Source organism: Prionailurus viverrinus, chromosome D4, assembly GCF_022837055.1.
Source record: "Prionailurus viverrinus isolate Anna chromosome D4, UM_Priviv_1.0, whole genome shotgun sequence".
NCBI classification, from domain to species: domain Eukaryota; kingdom Metazoa; phylum Chordata; class Mammalia; order Carnivora; family Felidae; genus Prionailurus; species Prionailurus viverrinus.
Window position 1 is genome coordinate 32,890,775 of NC_062573.1, and position 22,817 is coordinate 32,913,591.

The 22,817-nt window shown below is 38.7% G+C and overlaps 2 protein-coding genes across 2 annotated transcripts in view; one reads left to right on the plus strand and one right to left on the minus strand.

Moving 5' to 3' along the window:
* The window catches only part of APTX (aprataxin), a 338,894-nt gene that overhangs the window by 280,985 nt on the left and 35,092 nt on the right, over positions 1–22,817 (plus strand). The gene's annotated exons all lie outside the window — the stretch shown is intronic.
* Positions 1,135–8,966, minus strand: LOC125149856 (60S ribosomal protein L26-like). Its single transcript, XM_047829015.1, has 3 exons — positions 8,864–8,966; positions 5,787–5,910; positions 1,135–1,579 (listed from the first exon to the last, which is right to left on the minus strand). Exons 1-3 carry the CDS (start codon positions 8,964–8,966, stop codon positions 1,135–1,137), a joined length of 672 nt encoding a protein of 223 aa, XP_047684971.1.

The window sequence follows — 22,817 nt, forward strand, 5'->3', positions numbered from 1 at the left end:
AAGTAACATTTTTTTTTCAATTTGAAAAGTAATGTCTGCTTATTCTAAAGGACTTTAAAAATAACATTGTATTATTATAGACATTTTAAAAATACACTGTAATACTATAATATAGCTAATATTATATACCACTTCCAATGTGCCAGACATTATTCTAAACACTTTGTGTACATTAACCATTTTGATTTTCACAACAACAAATCACGTAGGTATTATTAGTCCTATTCATAGATGGGGAAACTGAGCCATGGAGAAATTAACATGTACTTGTGGTCTTCTTGTATCTTTATAATTTTGTTATCCGTATAAAGATAATATCTTCCTATATCTTATACAGTTTTATTTCCTTTTATTATCTTCTACTTTTGAAGATCACTAGTAGTTCTTTAGCTTTTTAAAAAATATTATTAACTATATTTTTTCTAATTATCAAAATAAGAAATGAAATGGTATCTTTGCATTTTCTTCTATATATGAATGAAGAAATAACAGTTCCTTTTCGCAACTCCATTTCTAGTCTTTCGTTATATAATCTGGAGTTTAATTAAAATGTTTTTACACTATATAACCTTTCTTTCTGTCAGGATTAGTTTGACAACTCTATTCCATTAGTAACGGAGTTTATAATTCTTTAGATGTATTTCAAAATGTTTTTGATACTTGTTGCCAATTCTTTTACATCTTCCTATTTTTCCCATTAATTTTGATTTGTCTCTTAATCTTCAGGGTTGTTCTTTGCTTGCTTGCTTGCTTGCTTGATTTTTAAGAGGATAAGTGAGTAGAGAGACTTTTAGTTTCTCACAAACATGAGATTGCCTTTTGATTGCCTTCACATCTATTTGAGTGAATATTTAAAACCTGGATTGGAGCATTTCTCTCCTAAAAGTTCTGAAGATGCTACTCCAGTGCGTTCTGGCACTTGTGCTGCCCGAGAAAAGCCTGAGGCCAGCTGGTTCCTTTGTGCGCAACTTGTTTGTAGGTGTGCCTGTAAGGTTTTGGGTTTTTTTTTTTTTTTTAATCCATACAATTCTACACCTTTTTTTTTTCCAGAGTATGTCTACACGTGTATCTTTTCTTTTCTTTTTTTCCTCATCATTTTGACAGTTTTTATGTAATGTCGTATGTAAGATTACTTTATTCCTGCACCTTCTCAATTGTTTCTTCCTTATATTTGCCCTTTTCCTTTCCTATTTGGCGAGATTTGGCTTTGCGCTCAAGGATCTTTTTGCGGTCTTTGTCCAGTTTTAGTCTAGTGATGATCACCTTGCTGGGGCGGATGCCCACGTGGACAGTTGTGCCATTTGCCTTCTCTCCCTGTACTCTTTCCATGCAGATGACGTGTTTCTTCCCGTAAACCTGGACTACTTTGCCAATTTGCTGACCTTTGTAGTGTCCTCGCACAACCTGTACTTCATCGTCCTTCCAGATGGGCATGGATCGAACGTTGTACTTCTGTCGCAGCTCCTTGAAAAGAGGGGAAGACATAATCTTCCTGCGAATGTGGGAAGGTGCACTGAAATGCCTTTTACGGCTCGTGCTCCGGTCAGAGGCCAAAACGGACTGACCTTCATATTGGCCGCTACAGCTCCAGCGATGGCCGCAAAAGGGAAGAGTTCTTCTTCTTCTTCTTCTTCTTCTTCTTCTTCCTTCTTCCTTCTTCCTTCTTCTTCCTTCTTCTTCTTCTCTTTTCTTTTTCCCCAAAAGGAGGCAGGAGGCACAGTAGTTGAGGATTCAAGCCTGGCAATCGAGTAGCATAGATTGAACCTCAACTCTACTACTTGAATTGAGACCTTTTTTAAAAAAATGTTTTTATTTATTTTTGAGAGAGCAAGCAGGGGAGGAGCAGAGAGAGAGAGGATCCAAAGTGGGCTCCGTTCCGAGAGCCTCATGTGGGGCTTGAACTCACAAACCATGAGATCATGACCTGAGTCAACGTTAGCCGCTTAACCGATTGAACCATTCAGGCACCCCTTGAATTGAGACCTTCAATGGCTTCAGAGGCGCACCTGGGTGGCTCAGTCGGTTAAGCGTCTGACTTTGGTTCAGGTCATGATCTCATGGTTCATGAGTTCAAGCCCGGAGTCAGGCTTTGTGCTGACAGCACAGGACCCACTTCAGACCCTCTGTTTCCCTCTCTCTCTCTGCCCTACCTCTGCTCCCCACCCTCTCTCTCTCATAAATAAATACACACTTAAATGACCTCAAATTACTCTCTAAGCCTCAGTTTCCTTAACATAAAGTGGAATAACAATAGTACTTTACTGCTTAGGTTTGTTTTTAAGATTCAGTGAAAGAATGGATGTAAAATGCATAGCACAGTACCTAGCTCCATGGTAAGTGATAGTTATTGCTGTTATTAGTCTTGCCTGGAGCATGTTCACCCTTCCAATCTTTGTACTAACACAGAAGTCAAAGCAGACACACGGCAATCATAGATCATACTCCTCCTCAAATTCTCCTAATAATTCAAAGGATAGAGGCAAACACCAGGTATAAATAAAGCATTCCTTTCCTGAAGGAGCCTGAAATCATCAGAAGCTTGAAAAAGTTTGCCAAAATGTCCTTTTTATTTTTACACATTGGGCTTGAGTTTTGGTTTTGGATTAGCTAAATGGAATTTGAACAATGTGTGTAGAACCAATTAATTTTGAACAATGTGTATGGAAATCTTATTCACAAAGGGAGCCATTCTGGTTTTGAAGGACCATTTGATTTATTATTCCATCAACTACACGTGGATAGGAAAATGCCCACGTGGCTACCCCCTGATTCTCCAGCTATGCTTCTTAAATCTGGACATTCCAGCTCTATTCAAAATAAGCAACTAGATAGACTATGCATATCCTGATGAAAATATTCTGTAGATAGAGAACACTCAAGAAAAAGTACCCTTGGCATGTTTACAGTGACGTCTGGTTGAGGTCATTTATTACCCTGGGTAGAGAAGGAGTCAACCCTTTCCTTCCTAACTTTCATATTCCAGTGTTTTTCAACTCAGAAAAATATTCCTAAAATATGTCTTTGATTACTGCTTCTGTCTCAAGTTTTCTTCTTTGGAAGGAACGTGAATAATTCTTCTGTCCAAGTCTCTTTCTTTGTCTTCCATAACTATCTTTTTTAAAAAATTGTATTTTCTTCATTCCTTTCCCCTCATGTTTTTCATAGTGTAAATGTTATCTTCAAATATAGACTTAAATATGATTATATACTGAAGTTCGTAACTTTTCTCATCTCATTCATCTCCATTTTCATATCATCCTGTTATCTTCCATCTTAGATTGTTCCTATATTTTTCTATGATAATTTTTTATGATAATTTTTTATGATAATTTTTTATGATAAACAGTTTTTTATGATAATTTTTTAATGATAAACAGTCTTATTTTTTTATACCCTGCTAAAAATGGCAAACAGATTTCTAGAGTTTTCTTTTTCTAGATCTAATTAGATTATGTTCTGAGGTTTCTTCTTATACTGAGTATACAATTCCTTCTTCCTTGTTCTACAGCATTTTAAAAATAAGCTTTATGCTTTTTCCCCTACTAACTTACAATTGAGTAAGAGATATTTCTACCAACAAATACAGTAAATGGATAGTCTTTGACCTCATTCTTTGTCCTTTTGAATCTGGTTGTGTTCTATTTTCAGATAGCAAAATCTAGCACTCGTTCATTTAGTCTGGCTTGGCTGGACTGAGATACTATAGCCTGCTACTCCCACTGCCAGGCTCTCTAGTAACTAAACAGATGGTATTATGAAAATCTATAATTTCCTGTATACCTTTTCCCCAGGGTTTATCTTTCTCCAGCTCCACCTACTGTTCTTTACCTGATGGCATTTATCTCATTTTGCTGTCCTAATCCCCTCCCTTTATTCCCCACTTCATGCTGACATGGTTAGTGGGAGTTATAGCTGCTGATAATGTGGAAAAAGTAGAATAAATAGGATAGAACAACATTCTGATATCTATTTATCTATCTATCAATTATCTATCTATCTATCTATCATTCCTGGAAGATTTGTATTCTCAGTATTCTAGTTGGTAAAGTCCTTAACTTTCTTAATAGGGAAAGAAAAGTGGTTAGAAGCTAAACAAAATCTCTTGCTTTCTGTGAAAATACTTTCATGGGTTCTAAGGCTAGGAAATAAAAGATATGTCATCTTCTGCCTTGCTATCTTTGTGATCACTTGTTTTGGGGAAAGCCAGCTGCCTCGTTGTAAATACACTCATTCAGCCCTGTGAAGAAACCTACACTGAGAAGAACCAAGGCCTCCCACCAGCAACTTGCACCAATTTGATAGCCATGTGAATGAATTATTTTTGAAGCAATTTCTCCAGCTCTAGTCCAGTTTAGTCTAGACTTCTTAAGATGACTGTAGCTTCTGCTGACATCTTGACTATTTATGAAAGATCCCAGATTAGACTCTCCCACACAATTCACTCCCAAATTCTTGATCCCCAGAAATTGAGAAACAATAAATGTTTATCTTATTTATTTTTTATGTAAAATTTTAAATTGAGATAAAATTCATATTTCATATAATTTTCCATTTGCACCATTTTAAAGTATACAGTTCAGTGGTTTTAGTATATTCATGATGTTGCACAGCCATTACCACTGCTTAATTCCAGAATACTTCCATCACCCCCAAAATAAATCCTGTACTTCCTAATTCTTCTCTCCTCCCATCCTCTGACAACCAGTAATTTATTTTCTGTTTTCCTGAGTTTGCCTTTTCTGGATATTTCATATCAAATAGATCACATAATATGTGACATTTTGTGTCTGGCTTCTTTTATCTAGCATAATATTTTCAAGCTTTATCATATTGTAGCATGTATCAGCACTTCATTCCTTTTTATGGCTGAATAATATTCCATTGTATGGACATACTGTATTTTCTTTATGCATTCATCATCAGATGATCCATTTAATCACTTGAGTTGTTCCCACCTTGTGGCTACTAAGAATAATGCTGCTATGGACATTGGTGTGCAAGTTTTTGTGTGAACACATATTTTCAATTCTCTCAGGTATATGCCTAGGAGTAGAATTGCTGGATCATTTGGTAATGCTACCTTTAACTTTTTGAGAATAAATACTAACAGGTGTTTTAAACTACTAAAATTTTGGGGCAATTTATTATGCAGGAATAGATACCAATTGCCCTTCGTTTAGTACATAGAATAATTGACACAGGTTCTTTTTGTGGCACAGTCCCTTCAAGATTCTGAGAATAGACTGACTCTCAGACACAGTATCCAGTCTTGTTATGATTTTTTTACAGTCCTTTTTGTGTGATTTCATAAGAATTTTTGTTGAAATTTGGGAAAGGCCATGAGTGAGGCTGTGTATTCGTATAAAATGACCACAAATTTAGCAGCTTAAAACTATACACACTTATTATGTCATGGCTCCTGTGCCTCAGAGCTTGACTTAGCTGGGTCCTCTGCTCAGGGTCTCCCTAGGAAGGTGTCATTTGGGCTGCCTTCTCATCTGGAAGCTCATTTAGGAAGGTATCTGCTTCCAAGCTCAACTGGATTTTCGGCAGAATCCATTCCCTTGTGGTTGTAGGACGAAGGGCTCCAGCGTCTTGTTGGCTATTGCCTGGAGGGTGCGCATGGTTCTTAGCAGCTACCTTCACTCCCTTCTCACGTTGACTTCCCAACGTGGCCATTTATTTCACCAGGGCAGCAGGCAGAGTCTCTAGAATGAGTGTGCTAGCAAGATGGTCTTTAAAAATGTAACCTAGTGTACACAGAAGTGACATCCCATCATCTTTGCCATATTCTGTTGCTTAGAAGCCGGTCACAGGTCCTGCTCACACTTACTGAGAGAGGATTATCCAAGCGTGTGAACACCAGGAAGTAGGGGTCATGGGGGCCTTCCAGAGTCTGTCTTCCATAGGCTGAAAACCAAATACCCACATGTTAAGCAAGATATGGGGAAAAATCTTGGAGATGATCAAATGCTTTTTCATTTTACCTTAATTTGTTTCTAAAAGACTAAATTTATTTGGTGGTACTTTTATGATCTATTTTCACTCTCACCTTTAAAAAACATCTTTATTTTCTAACATTGCTCTAGCTCAAATTTGGAAAAAAGAATTGTGATCTAGATCTAACTTTAGTGGCTTTATTGTTTCTATATAGTCATTGTCCTGAAAAATTTATGAGGCAATGTAGGATAAGACTTACAAACATGGGCTCTGGCATTAGGGAAACCTGGGTTCAGAAAAGTGCTGCTTACTAGCTGTGTCACTCTGGACAAGTTAGCTAACCTTTTGGGCCTCAATTTCTTCATCTGTAACCTAGGTAAAATAATAATATTTATCCCATGGGGTTATGAGTATTCAAGACAGAACACATGTAAAGTGTTTAACATACCACTTTATATATTGTAAGCACTCTATTAATGCAAACTTATAATAATAATGACAATAATTATTATTATTGACCTAAAGAGGAGAGTTTTGAAAAGGAAGGAGCAATAAACAGTTTGGCATAAAGGACAAATATGAAAGGACTCAATAGATTTAGCAACTAGAAGGTTGTTGGTGGTCATGATAAGAGCTGTACCAATGGATGGGGGTGAAGCTGTAGCTGTACTGCCATGCAGGTGTGCAGGGAATGGGAAGTTAGGAAGAGAAAGCAAAAGGAAAGGGCTCTGGCAGGAGGAGAAACTTTGTAGAAGGGAAAATCCAGCAATAGGTACTATATGCCCTTTGTCTCTACACCAATGGCTAACAGGGTGTCACCTTACAAAGGCAGTATATCCAGCAACTTCTCAAAACAACCTGTGCTGGAGATTCAGTCTTTTCCTTCTTTGGATTAGTGCATCTCTAACCCTTTTGTATAGAAAAAAATTTTTTAATGTTTTTATTTATTTTTAAGACAGAGAGCATGAGCAGGGGAGGGGCAGAGAGAGAGGGAGACACAGAATCGAAGCAGGCTCCAGGCTCTGAGCTATCAGCACAGAGCCCGACACAGGGCTCGAACTCACGGACCGCGAGATCGTGATCTGGCTGAAGTTGGACGCTTAACAGACTGAGCCACCCAGGCACCCCTAGAAAAAAATATTTTTAATCCAGACTTTTATTTCTGGCTTGTCTGTAGTTTGCTAAATTGCAACTTTAAATATTTAAAGGTTTCTAGCATACATAGCAAGGTGAAGCAACAAAAACAAAAAAAAAAAAGGAGAAGGAGGAGGTGAAGAAGGAGGAGTAGGGGGGAGGGGGAAGAAGGGGGTAGAAGAAGAGGAGGAGGAAGAGGACCTGACCTATAAGAGACAGGGGAAATTAGTAAAGAGTTACATATTCCCAGCTGGCATAGAAATGAAATGGTGGAGCTTTTGAGCATGTGGGGGAAATAAAATACAAGCCAAAGATGGTGGATTTAGAAGTTTTACTGTTGCGTACTAAATTACAAACCAAACCCATTTGGCACATGACCAACTATCAATATAGGCAAAACGCAGAAGCTGATGTTTACATTTTTCCTGAGCTAGTGGGAGGGTTTATCTGTGTGATAATAAGCTGTCCAAGCTGGAACAGTAGGGAAGATGCCTGAGGTTGTAATTTATTATTATTCCATTACCATTGTCCTTCGTGCCAGCAGTCACACTTTACCTAAGATCTTTCCGAATAATTTCAGTTCATCAATCAGAGGGAAGAATAATTCCTCAACACAAAAGCCATGAGCTCAATGCTGTGCCTTTACCCAAAATGGACACTGGAAACAGCACATGATGCAGTATTTGGACATGTATGTAGCCAAGGAGATCCTTATTTCTTCCCCTTGAGGGTGCTAATAGAAACTTCAATAAAGTGTTGCCAAGAGGAAGTAGAAAGGACCTGGACTGGAATCACAACGTCCAATAATAAATCCTCACTCCATCACTTACTGTGTGAATTAAGGGCACGTCATGCCCTCTCTAAACCCCATTTTCTCAGCTGTGAAATGGGGTAGTTATGTCATTCGCACAGATTGTTGTACAAATGAGATGAGATGCTGGTGGTCTGGCATGTTGAAGGTTCAATAAATTCCTCCTGGATTTGGATTCCTAGCCCATCTCTACTTTCTATTCGATAAATATTTTGCATTCTTCCTGTGAATGTGACCTGTGTAATAACCTCTCAGTTCCATCCCCAAAGTGGAGAGTAGTGAGTTACCTGTTCACAGTTACTGCCATAGTTGTATGGCAGAACGTGAATGGGGAAGTGTGGTGTGGTGAGGTGACGTGACTTCACTGCCCTAGAAATCAGGACCCATAGTTGTGTCTGGAACTCACTGAATGACCTTGAAAATGACATAGAGTCTCTGAGCCTACTTCGTGATTTGTAAATTATGCCCATGGGGCAGGTGGTAGTGTGGAATAAAACATCTGAGTTTTTTTCTGTCTTGAATATTCCTGATCTAGATCAGAAAGTTCTTTCCATACTGGGGCTATTGAGTCATACTTTTTACTCATGGTAATTCATTAAGAAGCATTATCATCAGTCATTATTATTACCAGGAACTCTAAATGATTCCCATGGAAGAATTTAGCAGATAATGAAATCACTTGCAATAAATAAGTTTGCTAACTAAAATGTGGTGCAGTCCTATGAAGAAGATAATTTGTTTATTATAATTATAACGTATTAAAAGAAAGTTATTATCATTCAGTTCCAGAATTGTATGTACATGAATATTTGTTGATTTAACAAATAAATAGATTCTCTCATTGTATACAAGCCACCTATACAATAGGGTCAAACAGGAGCATGAACTATTTGGACATCAGGGAAAACGTGGAAGGGGCTGTGTTCTGATCACTTGCCATTCTGTGATGTTGTTTGGTACTTCTGTCCTAAAATATACCTTTGCCTTCAAGGATCCTGCAGGCTAATTTCAGCAGCTGGGAACCTGCCCAGGCTGTCACTGGCTTTAAGGAATGCTGCCGCAGGCGGTCACCAGGAGGCATCGGTCTCCAAATCTAGGGGGAGCGTGCAGTGGCATGACCCCAGCCCCAGAAGGGAGCTTAATGGAAACTGAGAAGTCATAGTTACAGATTCAAATATTTTTGTCAGAATAAATGTGGGACTTGTTTAAAAGTTGTGTATACACAGAAAAGAGTTACCTTGACCACACAGGGACCAATGCTGATACTATTCAGGACCAACTATTGACACAGATTAGCAGGCACATTACATATAAGGGGTCGTTATGTTCCGAGGTGCTCAGAGCATCAGCCCCAAGGAGTCCTCCTATATGGCCATTAACTTCACAGGTTTTGCAGTCAGCCAGACCCAGATTCAATTCCTACTGCTACTTATTAGTTGTGCAACTTTGGGCAGGTTTTCTCTTCTATAAAATGAAGATAAAAACAGTTTTTACTACACCTATGGTGAATGTGTGAATTAAATGAGATAAGGCATATTATATGCTTTGTAAAGTGCTTTCCATGCTGTAAGCCCTGAAATATTATACCTATTTATTATAAATTTGTTATTGATAATGAAAATCAAGGCCCAGCAAAAGTTGCCCTAGGTCAGACAACTAACAACTGGCAGGACCACCGTGGGCACCCAGGTCTATCTGCCTGTGGTTATAACCACACTGCTGCAAAAGAGAAAGGAGTATGCTTACTCTAAGGGCACCAACAGCAATGACAGAACTTGCTGACTAATGCTGTGTGGACAGTCAATTCTGGGCAGGATCTTGTCACTCCTGGACAGAAGGAAGTGGGAGTCAATCAGAGCTACAACAACTGTTCCACATTTGTTCCCACAGGCTACTGGAAAGACCTAAGCCTGGGCCTCAGGGGCACCCCCGGAACCAGGCAAACCTAAGCTGACCTACTTGTGAACTGGAGTTAAAATTTAACAAAATGAATAGCAAGCAGTGCAACAAGTATAACTTTTTTTATATAACTTCTCTTTTGTCTTCCTCTATGCTCCTGTCATACCCCATGTCCACACAGTGTATCCTGAGAGGCAATCTCCTTCCAAATCCCAAATTGGGAGTGGGGCACAAATATCTCTGGTTTTCCTTTCCCCAAACTTTCTGGAGTTTTCTTTTGCATAGCCTTTAAGTTGCCACTCAGAAACAAAGGTCAGAAGGGAAAGCCAGGGCCCCGAGCACTTCACCTCTTGCCTTTCTTTTCTTCTTTTGGTAAAATATTTTTTATTTTCTATTCCTGTCTTACAGGAACTTCCCTTGGGTCACCTCTGCATCCACTCTGCCCATAGCTTAGAGGAAAACTTTATTTTCAGACATGGAAACATTGCTTCTTATATGTAAAAAATGATATTTTAGAATTTATAAAAAATATTTCTCTCTCTGCAATGTCTGGTTTTCAAGACTGTCTTGCTATGGAATTAGAAAAAAAGACATTTGAAGATATAGTACAAAGCTGTAGTAATCAAAGCAGTATGATGCTGCACAAAAACAGATATATAGATAAATGGAACAGAATAGAGAGCCCAGAAATAAACCTACACTTATATGTTCAATTAATCTATGACAAAAGAAGCAAGAGTGTACAATGGGGAAAAGACAGTCTCCTCAACAAATGGTGCTGGGAAATCTGGACAGCTACGTGCAAAAGAATGAAAGTGGGTCACCCTTAAAAAAAAAAAAAAGAAAGTGGATCACCCTTTTATGCTATAAACAAAAAACCCCTCAAAATGTATTAAAGACCTAAATGTGAGACCTAAAACCACAAAACTCCTAGAAGGAAACATTAGCAGTAATTTCTTTGACATCAGCCATAGCAATATTTTCTAGATATGTCTTCTCAGGCAAAGGAAACAAAAGCAAAATTAAACTATTGGGACTATACCAAATAAAAAGCTTTTTCACAGTGAAGGAAACCATCAACAAAACAGAAGGCAATGTACTGAATGGGAGAAGATACTTGCAAATTATATATCCTATAAGAGGTTACTATCCAAAATATATAAAGAACTTATACAACTCAACACCAAACAAAAAATCCAACTAAAAAATGGACGGGGGGGGGGGGGGGGGGTGGCGCCTGGGTGGCGCAGTCGGTTAAGCGTCCGACTTCAGCCAGATCACGATCTCGCGGTCTGGGAGTTCGAGCCCCGCGTCGGGCTCTGGGCTGATGGCTCAGAGCCTGGAGCCTGTTTCAGATTCTGTGTCTCCCTCTCTCTCTGCCCCTCCCCCGTTCATGCTCTGTCTCTCTCTGTCCCAAAAATAAATAAGCGTTGAAAAAAAAAATAAAAATAAAAAAAATAAAAAATGGACAGGGGGGATGCCTGAATGGCTCAGTCGGTTGAACACTTGAGTTACTCTCAGGTCATGATCCCAGGGTCATAGGTTGAAGTTCTGTGTCAGCCTCTGCACTGGGTTCCATGTTGAGCATCAAAACCTGTGTGAGATTCCCTCTCTCTCTCTCTCTCTCTGTCTCTCTCTGTCTCTCTCTCTCTCCCCCACCAGATAAAAAAAAAAAAAGAGGCTAGAATGGGAGAGAGCCAAAGCATAAGAGACTGTTAAAAACTGAGAACAAACTGAGGGTTGATGGGGGGTGGGAGGGAGGAGAGGGTGGGTGATGGGTATTGAGGAGGGCACCTTTTGGGATGAGCACTGGGTGTTGTATGGAAACCAATTTGTCAATAAATTTCATAAAAAAAAAAAAAAGAAAATATCCAGCATATTTGGATTTAAAAATACTAGTAAAAAAAAAAAATAAAAAAAAATAAAATTCAAAAAAAAAAAAATAAATAAAAAAAATAAATAAAAAAAAATTGGACTGAAGACTTGAGTAGATATTTTCCCAAAGAAGACATACAGATGGCCAACAAACACATGAAAAGATGCTCAACACCACTAATTACAGGGAAATGCAAATGAAAACCACAATGAGATATCACCTCACACCTGACAGAATGGCTAAAATCACAAACACAAGGAATAACAAGTGTTGGCAAGGATGTGGAGAAAAAGGAATCCTTATACACTGTTGGTGGGAATGCAAACTGGTGCAGCCACTATGGAAAACGGTATGGAAATTCATCAAAAAATTAAAAATAGAACTACCATATGATCGAGTAATTCCACTACTGGCTTTTTACCCAAAGAAAACAAAAGCACTAATTTTAAAAGATACATGCACCCCTATGTTTATGACAGCATTATTTACAATAGCCAAGATATGAAAGCAACCAAGTGTCCATCCACAGATGAATTGATAAAGAAGAAATTATATATAATGGAAGATTACTTAGCCATAAAAAAAGATTGAAATCTTGCCACTTGCAACAACATGGATGAAACTAGAGGGTATAACACTAAGTGAAATAAGTCAGTCAAAGAAAGACAAATACCATATAATTTCATTCATATGTGGAATTTAAGAAACACAGCAGATGAACATAGGGGAAGGTAAGGAAAAATAAGATAAAAACAGAGAGGGAGACAAACCATAAGAATCTTTTATTTTTTTTTTAATTTTTTTTTCAACGTTTATTATTTATTTTTCGGACAGAGAGAGACAGAGCATGAACGGGGGAGGGGCAGAGAGAGAGGGAGACACAGAATCGGAAACAGGCTCCAGACTCTGAGCCATCAGCTCAGAGCCCGACGCGGGGCTCGAACTCCCAGACCGCGAGATTGTGACCTGGCTGAAGTCAGATGCTCAACCGACTGCGCCACCCAGGCGCCCCCATAAGAGTCTTTTAAATACAGAGAACAAACTGAGAGTTGCTGGAGGGGAGGTGGGGGGGGGATGGGCTAAATGGGTGATGGGCATTAAGGAGGGCACTTGTTGGGATGAGCACTGGGGGGTGTTATCTGAAACTAATATTGTTGCAGACTGTGAGTCTGGAGTTCTCTCTTGTCCAGCAAAAGAGCAGACATAGGATTGAATATGAGAGGAGCTAATGTCCAGGAGAAGATAAGAACCCTGAACAGGGATTTTTGTCTCTGTATTTACTGTGCTCTCAAGATCTTACACATGTGAATGTGAAGAAAACAATCGGATAGCAATCGTTAACTTTTGTGTGTAAGAAGCAAAGGGTCTGGGAGGCAAGTGGAGATTGTGATCAAAGTACAATAGTATATTGGTGTCTGATGGAAAGTAATTTCCTGCAGGTGATATAACAAGTTACTCATGGTTCCATTACAATATCTTGCTAGCTAGCCTTGGGCGCTTTTACCCCAGGGAGGGGGGGGGGCAGGGCAGCTTTTCACCCTAAGCTTTTTTCTAACCCATTTATGTAAGTATAAGGAATTCTTGAACCTCTTTCCCCACATAATATAACACTTTATATTAATTATACTTAATAAAAAAATAAAATGTTACTTTACAAAACTTTTTCTGATTAAAAAAAAGACATTTGTTTGAGTTGCTGCTGACCTTCTCCTTCCCTAGTACAACATGATTCTTGGCTTATCTTTAAGGCAGATGACATGCATGGGAAAGAAATAACTCCTGGGTTAATAAAAAATTATGGAAATAAATGAAGATATTTTAAAAATATTATCTCCATGATACTAGTGAAGACCCACAGTTATGCCATTAAGATAGATCTTTCATTCATTCATTCATAATTATTTATAGAAAGCCAACATGGGCCAGGCACTGAGGATAGCAATACACTAAACTTTCCCACTTTTCACAGCCCAGAGAATAACACTGATATCATCTACACATATAATTGTCTGATTTTCATAGAGCCTTGGAGGAGTCTCACGGAAAATTAGTGTTTTTCTGGACTGTCTGTGATGAAAATAAAGATATTTGCTCTTTGAGGGAACATTTCATCAAGCCTTCTGTTCAGGGGTGGTTTATCCCAACTATGTCTGCATCTTGTATTCATTATTTATTGTTGTTTAACAATTTACCACAACATTTAGCAGATTAAGACAGCAAGCGTTTATTATTGCACAATTTCTATTGGTCAGGAATTTGGGAGCAGCTTAGCTGGTATGTTAGCCCAGCGTTTCTCATAAAGTTGCAGTCAAGCTGTCAGCTGGAGCTGCAGTCACCTCAAGACTTGACTGGGGCTAAAAACCTGCTTCCGAATTCACTAACATGATTATTATCAGACCTTAGTATATCTGCTTCTAAGCTTATTCATGTGATCCTCTCCACCAGTCTACCTTACAACATGGCAGATGGCTCCCCCAGGGAGGGAGTGGCCAAGATGGAAGATGCAGTCTTTTTATAACCTTGTATCAGTATTGACATCCTATCACTTCTGTTGTAGTCTGTGTGTTAGGAGCAAGTCAGTAAATTCAGTCCACACTCTAGGGCTTGAGATTACCCCAGCGTGTGAATATCAGAAGTGGAGATTATTGGGTATCATCCTAGAGACTGTCTGGTACAACCTTCTTCATATGCCTCTTGGGTTACAGGTCAGAGGATAGAGTTTGATTATTTTTCCCAATTCTTTGGCATAAATGGTCACAGGCATTTGATGAAGTGTTTCACACACTGTGCCTTTTTCTCAAATGAATCTAGGCAAAATGGCCATCATGGTGATGGCTTTCAGGTCTACAGTGACTTGGAGGGCATTTCCTGCTAAGGCAGTTTCTTGTCATCATTTGCCCTCTGTTTGCTGTTGAGAGAGCATCTTAGGATATGACCATGGAATTTCAAATGAATGGCTAATGGGATGAATGAGAGATACAGGAGATTTTCCTTGTGATGACTCATGTCTTGGCATTTCAGGAGTTGTTTTAACTGCAAAAGCACTTGAACTCATTGGATCACAGCATTAAGTGTCAAGATATTTGGATTTGAACTTGGGCCCTGCCTCTAACTAGCTTTTCACATGGGATGAGTTACTTTACCTCTCAAAGATTTCATTTGTTTAGAAAAGAAAAGTTTAAACTGAGTGGTATCTAAGGGCTCTTGCAGCTCTAATGGGCTGTGCTTTATTCACAGATGTTTTTCTTCTTCAGGAGCTTTGTGTGGAGCTAGGTAAATGGTCTTGCTGCAATATTATTCTGTTGCATAAATTGTTGGGATTGCATAGATTGCTATTATTTGGCAATTCTCTAGTTTCACTTTTTGGAAACTGCTAAGACACAGTCCCAAAAATTTTGTATAGGAAAACAGCCAACATTTATTGACATACTACTACATTCCAGTCACTATGTTAAGTACTTTATAGGCTTTCTTATTTGGGCCAATAATCCTATGAGGTAGATATCTTTTTATCCATAGTTTATAGAAGGAACTGAGAATTAAGAGAGCGATTTGTCAAGATCACAAGCTAATAATGAGCAGGGCCAAAGTTCTAATGGTAGGTGTGTCTGGCTCAAAACCAGGCTGTTGGCTTCTAGGTTATCTATTTTATGCACCAGTTCATTGGGTGGGACCTATCAGTCAAGGACCCAAGACCCTGAACAATGGAGCTTTTCAAAGTATTCCTGGCAGTGTGATATTTTAGGAATGCAAAACAATCCTTGGGAATTAAAAATTATTATTTTTAAATAATTTTTTAGTGTTCATTTATTTTTTTGAGAGAGAAAGAGACCGAGGAAGGGGTGGAGAGAGACAGAAACACAGAATCCAAAGCAGACTCCAGGCTCTGAGCTGTCAGCACAGAGCCCAATGTAGGGCTCAAACCCACAAACTGTAAGTCAGATGCTTAACTGACTGAGCCACCCAGGCACCCCAGGAAGGAGCAATTATTATTTCCAGAATAAGCCAACGATGTAAAGCTGTGACTTAAAAGGAAGCAAGTCCTATGAGCAGGTATCATTTTCTGACATGACCTCTAAATATGTGGTGTTGGACAGAGATGTCCAGGAAACTTTGTGCTGCTTCCCACCCACACCCTCCCCTGTGATTTTTTAATCCTTTGTCAATGTACACGTATTTGAAAACCTCTCCTGTGTTTTTGGTTGGTAAGAGAGTTGCAAAATGGAAATGCTTCTCTTGGCCCTTCCGCCCTACTAGAGGGATAAGTTTCTTGTTGCCAGAGGTCTTTCAGAGCGGCAGGACTTTGAGGCTGTTTGGGGGGTTTGTTTTCTTTGTTTGTTTTCTCCTTTAGGCTTTTAATCACACAACTACAGCTTAGAATTGAATTTGAGTCACAGCACACTAAAGAATAGTCTGCAAGAACTCCACTGGGAGCCCCCTGGCAAAGGATGTGTCTAGTCCCTGGTTCTTCTCAGTTCAGCCTGATGCTGCTACACAAACCAGTTCCTGCCATGGGCTGATGAGAAGACATCAATCACTTTTCAGTGGCTCTTGTTCCTAAGTGGCTGTTTTGGAAGGGAGCCCTTTGGAGTTGGAAGAAATACTATTTTATGTAGCCATTTTTTTAGCTGTTGCTATAAGGAAAATTTCCATCAACGTGAAGAAACCATTCCAAAGGTTTTACTACATGGGAATGGCTGTCCTTGAATAATCAAAACTGTAAAGTAACAAGGCATAATCACTACCATTTGTGGAGAATTTTGTGGGAGCTTTGCATATTATCTAAGTAAATTCTTTCATGAAGCTTGAGTGATAGATATTATTATTTCCATCATATAGATGATATATAGAGTTTAAGAGACTCATCCAAAGTTGCAATTCCTGTAACCACAAGAGCCAACCTAGAACCTAGGTCTTTCAGATTCCAAACCCACTGTTTTAGGCAACTATGCAAAGTACCTGCAAATAAGTTAGAACCTTCTTTGATGTGAACCCCAGAAACCTGAACCCATGTTCATCCACTTAGGATGGGATCGGCACTTAAATTTTTCATTTCCCAAATTTGTAGCATCGACCAAATTTTAGCTTGAATAGTTAAATTATTTAAAAAGAACAAACATTTGCAAAACACTTTAAAAGTACTCATTTACAAAATTGATAGAATATGGAATCATAAAACTCCCAGGTTAGAAGGGATCTCAGAAGTAATAGAGCCTTCTCTCCGCATCCTCATCCTTCTCGTTCCCACTCGCTCATTTAAACGGTCTTTTTTCTTGGCAGAGCACTCTTAGTTTATAAGGTTCTGTGCTTTTAAGACATTTCACAGATTGGGCACCTTCCTCATTCAGTTTCTACTTCCCTCAAAATCAGACCAAAATGGTGTAGGCTAATTACTATTGAGTCTCAGCACACCCTCCTGGGGAGCAAAGTTTATGCAACAGCAAGAATGCCTTAAATCCTTCTATATTTACTTTCCTCTGGAGAGCTTGTACTACTTCCTTATTTGTGTATTCTTCCAACTTCTTTGACTAGAGCTGCACTATCCCATGAGGTCACCATTAACTACATCAGGCTACTGAGCACTTGAAATGTGGCTAGTGAGCATTGAAAGGAGATGTATGTGTAAAATATACACTAGATTCTGAAGCCTTGGTACCCCAAAAAAAAGAAGAAGAATTTACGTCATTAATAATTATTTTATATTGGTTAAATGTTAAAATAATATTTTGGATACATTGGGTTAAATATGTTCTTAATATTAATTTCACCTGTTTCTTTTAGTTTTTAAAATATTTTTTAAAATGACATAAGTCACTCACATTTTATTCCTATTAGACAGTGTTGGACAAGAGCATAGATTAAATAGCAAAGGAGGTGTAACTAGAGGTGTTGATTGGGTTCCAGTCTTGGAAGATCTTTAAAGAACTTTTATGAATCACTCTAAGTGTGCCAAGTATTGCCCACAGCTTACAGAAATACAGTGTCTTAACTCACGATTCATGACTTCTATATTACATGGTAAATATAACTTAACATGTTAATATCCACAATTGTTTGAGCCAGTCACCTTTTCTAGTTCTTTGCTTGTGTTTTATGAAGTAGTTAGTTAGTAGTTAGAAAAAGCTACCAAGAATGGAGGTGAAGGAGGAAGAGGGCACAGTTCTGCAAGGGAATTAGGAGACAATTGTAACTTTCATCTAAAAGTGATGAAAAGAATGGGACACCTGAGTGGCTCAGTTGGTTAAGCGTCTGACTTCAGCTCAGGTCATGATCTCACGGTTTGTGAGTTTGAGCCCAACATCAGGTTCTGTGTTGACAGCTCAGAGCCTGGAGCCTGCTTTGGATTCTGTGTGTGTCTCTCTCTCTCTGCCCCTCCTCTATTTGTCCTCTCTCTCTCCCTCAGAAATAATAAATGAATAAACTTAAAAAAAATAATAAAAGTGATGAAAAGGAAGGCACCAAGCCATTAACCCAGGGTGTGCTCTCTGGCAGGCCTTTGGCAAGCGGCATAACACCTACTTAAGTGGGTCACAGCCTGATTGTTAATTTCCATTCATGGGGTTTGTTTCCTTTTCTGGTGTCTCAGTTAGCTCCAAGGTGATACTTTAAATAGTTGTGAAGGCATCTGTAGAGGTAGTCAAAGTTTCCAAAGGGGTCATCATTAACTTCCTTTGTCAGTATTTCTCCACTTTCTGGTGAGTCTTCAGCAGAATCTGAGCTATTCTCTTGGAATCCAACCAGCAAGCTGTTATCAAAATTCTCCAGCCACTCCTGGATACCAATGCCAACGAACTGGAAAGAATTGTGTAGGAGGAACTGCCAGCCTTGCTGAGTCAGGCAACTTCTTCAACCCAAAGTTGACTGGTAATTATCGTGACTGTATTCCTGGGACCACAGGAAGTATAGTCAGCCCTGATCCGGCTCCATCGGATTTGCTCAGTATGGGGAAAAGCACTGTCCAGGGTAGTGAAATGTTCCAACTCCATGCAGAGAAGAACCAGTAGAGTTGAGCCAGCAGAGTCAGGCTGTATGCAGGCAGCAGGTGTGGTTATGAGCTCTCTTAATTCTGGAGTTCCTTTGGTATGATCAGATTGTGTGAGAAGAGAGAGAATAAAAGTTGAGGGTTGACAAAGCCTGGGTCACTCTCAAACTCATGTTTTCAGTTCAGATGTAGTCTGCATAAGGGTGAGCAGTCCAGTTGGAATAGTCCCCAAAGTGACTCTACTTTGGAAGTTTAGTTGAAATGGGGCTTTGGAGTCAAACAAATTGGAGTTGAGCAATGATCCTGCAAGTTAACAGTTGCATGATCTTGGCCAAATCACGTCACCCCTCTAAGTTTCAATTTTCTCATCTGTAAAGTGGGCATATACTATCTCCCTTCCACGGTTGTCGTCAAGCTTACTTGAGAGATGTATATATAAAAACACCTGGCATCCAGCACAAGGAATGCAATGAATCATCCTGACCTCTCCTCTTTAGTGTGTTTTATTGTTAAAGCCTTAATATAAATAGATATCTCCCTTGTGAACTCGAATTCCAACCTTTGGCAATGATCATACTTACTCTAGCTTTTTTGTTTTGTTTTATTTTAAGCTACTTGACTTTGGAGATTGTCCAATTCGAATGATGATGATGATGGTGATACAGTAATTTTTTATTCAGCACCTGCCAAAGGCTTGGCCTTATGTTAAGTGCTTTTCATATATAATCTTATAAAATCATCATAATAACTCTGTGAGGCAGGTACTAGAATGAGGTTAAGAAAGATTAAGTGGCTTTCTCAGGGTTATGAAACTAGGTAGAAGACCTGGGATTTAAACCTAAGTGAGATGGACTCCAATGCTATCATTCTTTTTTTTTTTTAAGTATTTATTTATTTATTTATTTATTTATTCATTTATTTGTTTGAGAAGGAGAGAGAGACAGAGAGACAGAGAATCCCAAACAGGATCCACTTGGTCAGCATGGAGCCCGACTCAGGGTTTGCACTCATGAACTGTGAGATGATGACCTTAGCCGAAATCAAGGTCAGATGCTTAGCTGAGTGAGCCACCCAAACCCTCCACCATTTCCAATTTTAAATATCTTAAGTAGTTTAAGCATATCTAATATTTTATTGAAAAGAATTTTAATTAAAAGACAATTAGGAAATATTTTGGTGAAAGAAAATTTAATGTTTGGGAATTTATAAACATGAAAGCTTGTTTGTGTTATTTTAAGATTCTAAATGTTACTTTTGTTTTGTATAAGAGCTCAAAAATTATGTAATATCCACCTGCTCCCATATCACAAAATATGAGGGTATTAGATAAATAAGAGAAATTTGAGAATATGAAAAATAAAAGACAATCCAGAAATTGGAGTAGACAAAGCTATTTTTGAGGCCAAAGAAATAATACTTCAGATAAAGAAAGAGAGAAACCACTGAGCATTTTTCATGGCAAGGTTGGGGAGGACTTCTATCTATTGAGATGACATCATGCAAGGCTGTTATTTGCTGCTGCCCAGAGGGTCCTATTAGAATTATTTTTCTTGGGTTTTGCTCAAAAGAACAAATGTCATTCTAATGCCAATATTGTCAAATGCCATTGATTGTTTGGATTCACTTTTCTAAAACTTGCTCTTTCCTTCGTAAGTAAAGGTATGTCTTTCTAGAATATTAAAGCCCTAATTTAAATAATGATGAGATTATTCAGAATAAGTAAAGCCTCTTTGAGCAATTAGCTTATCAATGTAATTCACATTAACTGTCTCAGAGGAAAATTAGTAAATCTCATGTTGGTACAATAAGCATCATCTCCTTCATTAAACTTGGTAAAGGCTATTTTTAAATAAAAAGAAGAGTCATTTTTTCCTTTTATCAATCTCATTTACTGAAACAGCCCCTGTCAAAGCCATCAGTGACCTGGACATTGCTTAATCTATGGCTTTACTTGAACCTCTCAGAACTGTTGTTCACGCTTCCTTCTTGGAACCCTTCCCTCATTTGGCTTGAGACATAAGTTTCTCTTCGTTCTCCTTCTATTCTGGCTGGTCAGGTCCTCTTTATCTACTGACTGCTAAGTGTTAAGAGCCTTCAGAGTTTAGCCTAAAACCTTAATTGTCTTTATTAACTTCATAGGTAATGCCATCCCCAGTCTCTTAGCTTTGAAAGCATCTACAAACTCATAATTCGGAAATTTAAATTTCTAGCCCAGACCTCTTTCCTAAATTACAAGCTCATAGCCAACCATCTCCTCAAACTTGAATTCACTTGAATATCTATTAGGGATCTCAATAACATCCTTGATTGCTCCACTGCCAAACCTCTCCTTGTATAGTTTTGCACATCTCAGAAAATGCTATCTCTGTCCAGTTGCCCAGGCAAAAAATTTACTTCCTGTCTTCCTCTATACAGTACATCCTATTGGTTTTACCTGCAAAACATCCATCAGTACATCCTATTGGTTTTACCTGCAAAACACTGTATATAAAAAATCTGAACTTTTCACCAACTTCACTGCTATTTTCTTAGTCCAAGTGTGTATCATGCTTCGCCCCCTCACCTGAATTATTTCAGCAACTTCCCAACTGGATTCTTTCTTCCTCCCCCCCTTCCCCACCACATCTGTTTTCACATAGAGACCAGAGCCTTTAATGGCTCCTCATTCAGAGTAAGATCTGAAGACAAGATGACCTACAAGGCTCTCCATGACTTTACCCTCAGCTCCCTCTCTCACTCCATATTTTTAATCTCTTGCTCCCTGTTCCCCTTGTACACACTGTGTTCCAGCTTACCCACAATTTCCCAGAACAGCTACCTCTCACTTTTCAGAGTTATTTGCCCAAATATTATCATCTTAGAAAGATCTTATTTGACAACTCTTTCCCTCATCCCTGGCATTCCTATATCCTTTATTCTGCCTTATTTTTCCTCTATAACACTTTTCACCACCTAACATATATCTGTTCACTTATTTATTTCTTTATTTTTGGTCTCCCAATTATTTGAGATTCAAGGACTGGCAGACTATATAATTCCAACTGTACCTTCCATTGAAGGAAATTAAAAAAGCTGAAACACACACACACACTTTCATGCATGCGTTGGAGACCAAATGAGATTGTAAGAAATTAGAACAAGGAAATGATTAGAGTTCAAAAAGGTGAACCAAAGGAGGACTCACTGGTAGTCAAAAGGAAACTGAAAGGGAGAGCTACACTGAGAACTTGAGAAATGACCCACACTGTATTTTGGAACCCTAGGGCTGACATTTGGCAAACCACTGGAAGCAGCTGAGACATAGAACAAAGGTTTTGAGAACTCAGTTGCATGAAGGTTTGAGGATTGGTATTCTACCGCCTCAAAGACAGAGAGGCCCTACTGTAATATCTGTTCCTCTTGAGACACTCAAAGGCTACAACCTGGAAGTATGGGGTTTTTCCAGCCTGCAAAAAAACCCTCAAAGCTTTGTCCCAGACTGCTAAAGTACTCGGGTATTTTGCAGAGAAAAAAGGATAGTTTGTTGGGTCTCAAACTATCACTAAATATAATTTTCATTTGTCCAGCCAACAATCAAATATTATAAGGCAGACAAAGATTCAAGAGAAATGGAAAATACTATAATTCCAGACCACCTCTCCATTTAGCATATGAAAAGATGCTCAACATCATCAGTTATCAGGGACATGCACATTAAAACCAATACAGCATATCACTACCCATCAAATAAAAAATTAAAAAAGCAACTTATAACACACAGAGTGCTAGTGAGAAGACAGACCAATTGGAACTCACATGCATCACTGGTAGGGATACAAAATGTATACCCACTTTAAGAAAACAGTTTGGCAGTTATTAAAAAGTTAAACATAGGGGCGCCTGGGTGGCGCAGTCGGTTAAGCGTCTGACTTCAGCCAGGTCACGATCTCGCGGTCCGTGAGTTCGAGCCCCACGTCAGGCTCTGGGCTGATGGCTCAGAGCCTGGAGCCTGTTTCCGATTCTGTGTCTCCCTCTCTCTCTGCCCCTCCCCCGCTCATGCTCTGTCTCTCTCTGTCCCAAATAAATAAATAAACGTTGAAAAAAAAAATTAAAAAAAAAAAAAGTTAAACATATACTTACCAGATGACCCGGCAATTCCACTTCTAGATATTTATTTACTCAAGAGAAAATAAGAT

Bases quoted from the DNA above. Each gene is read 5' to 3' on its own strand.
- LOC125149856 (XM_047829015.1), bottom strand. From the start codon at position 8,966: ATGCCTCCTGGTGACCGCCTGCGGCAGCATTCCTTAAAGCCAGTGACA. The intron at 5,911-8,863 runs GTATATTTTAGG...TTTGGTTTTCAG, and splicing joins CAGGATCCTTGAAGGCAAAG to CCTATGGAAGACAGACTCTG. The intron at 1,580-5,786 runs GCAAAGATGATG...CTGGAGCTGTAG, and splicing joins CTTCTAAGCAACAGAATATG to CGGCCAATATGAAGGTCAGT.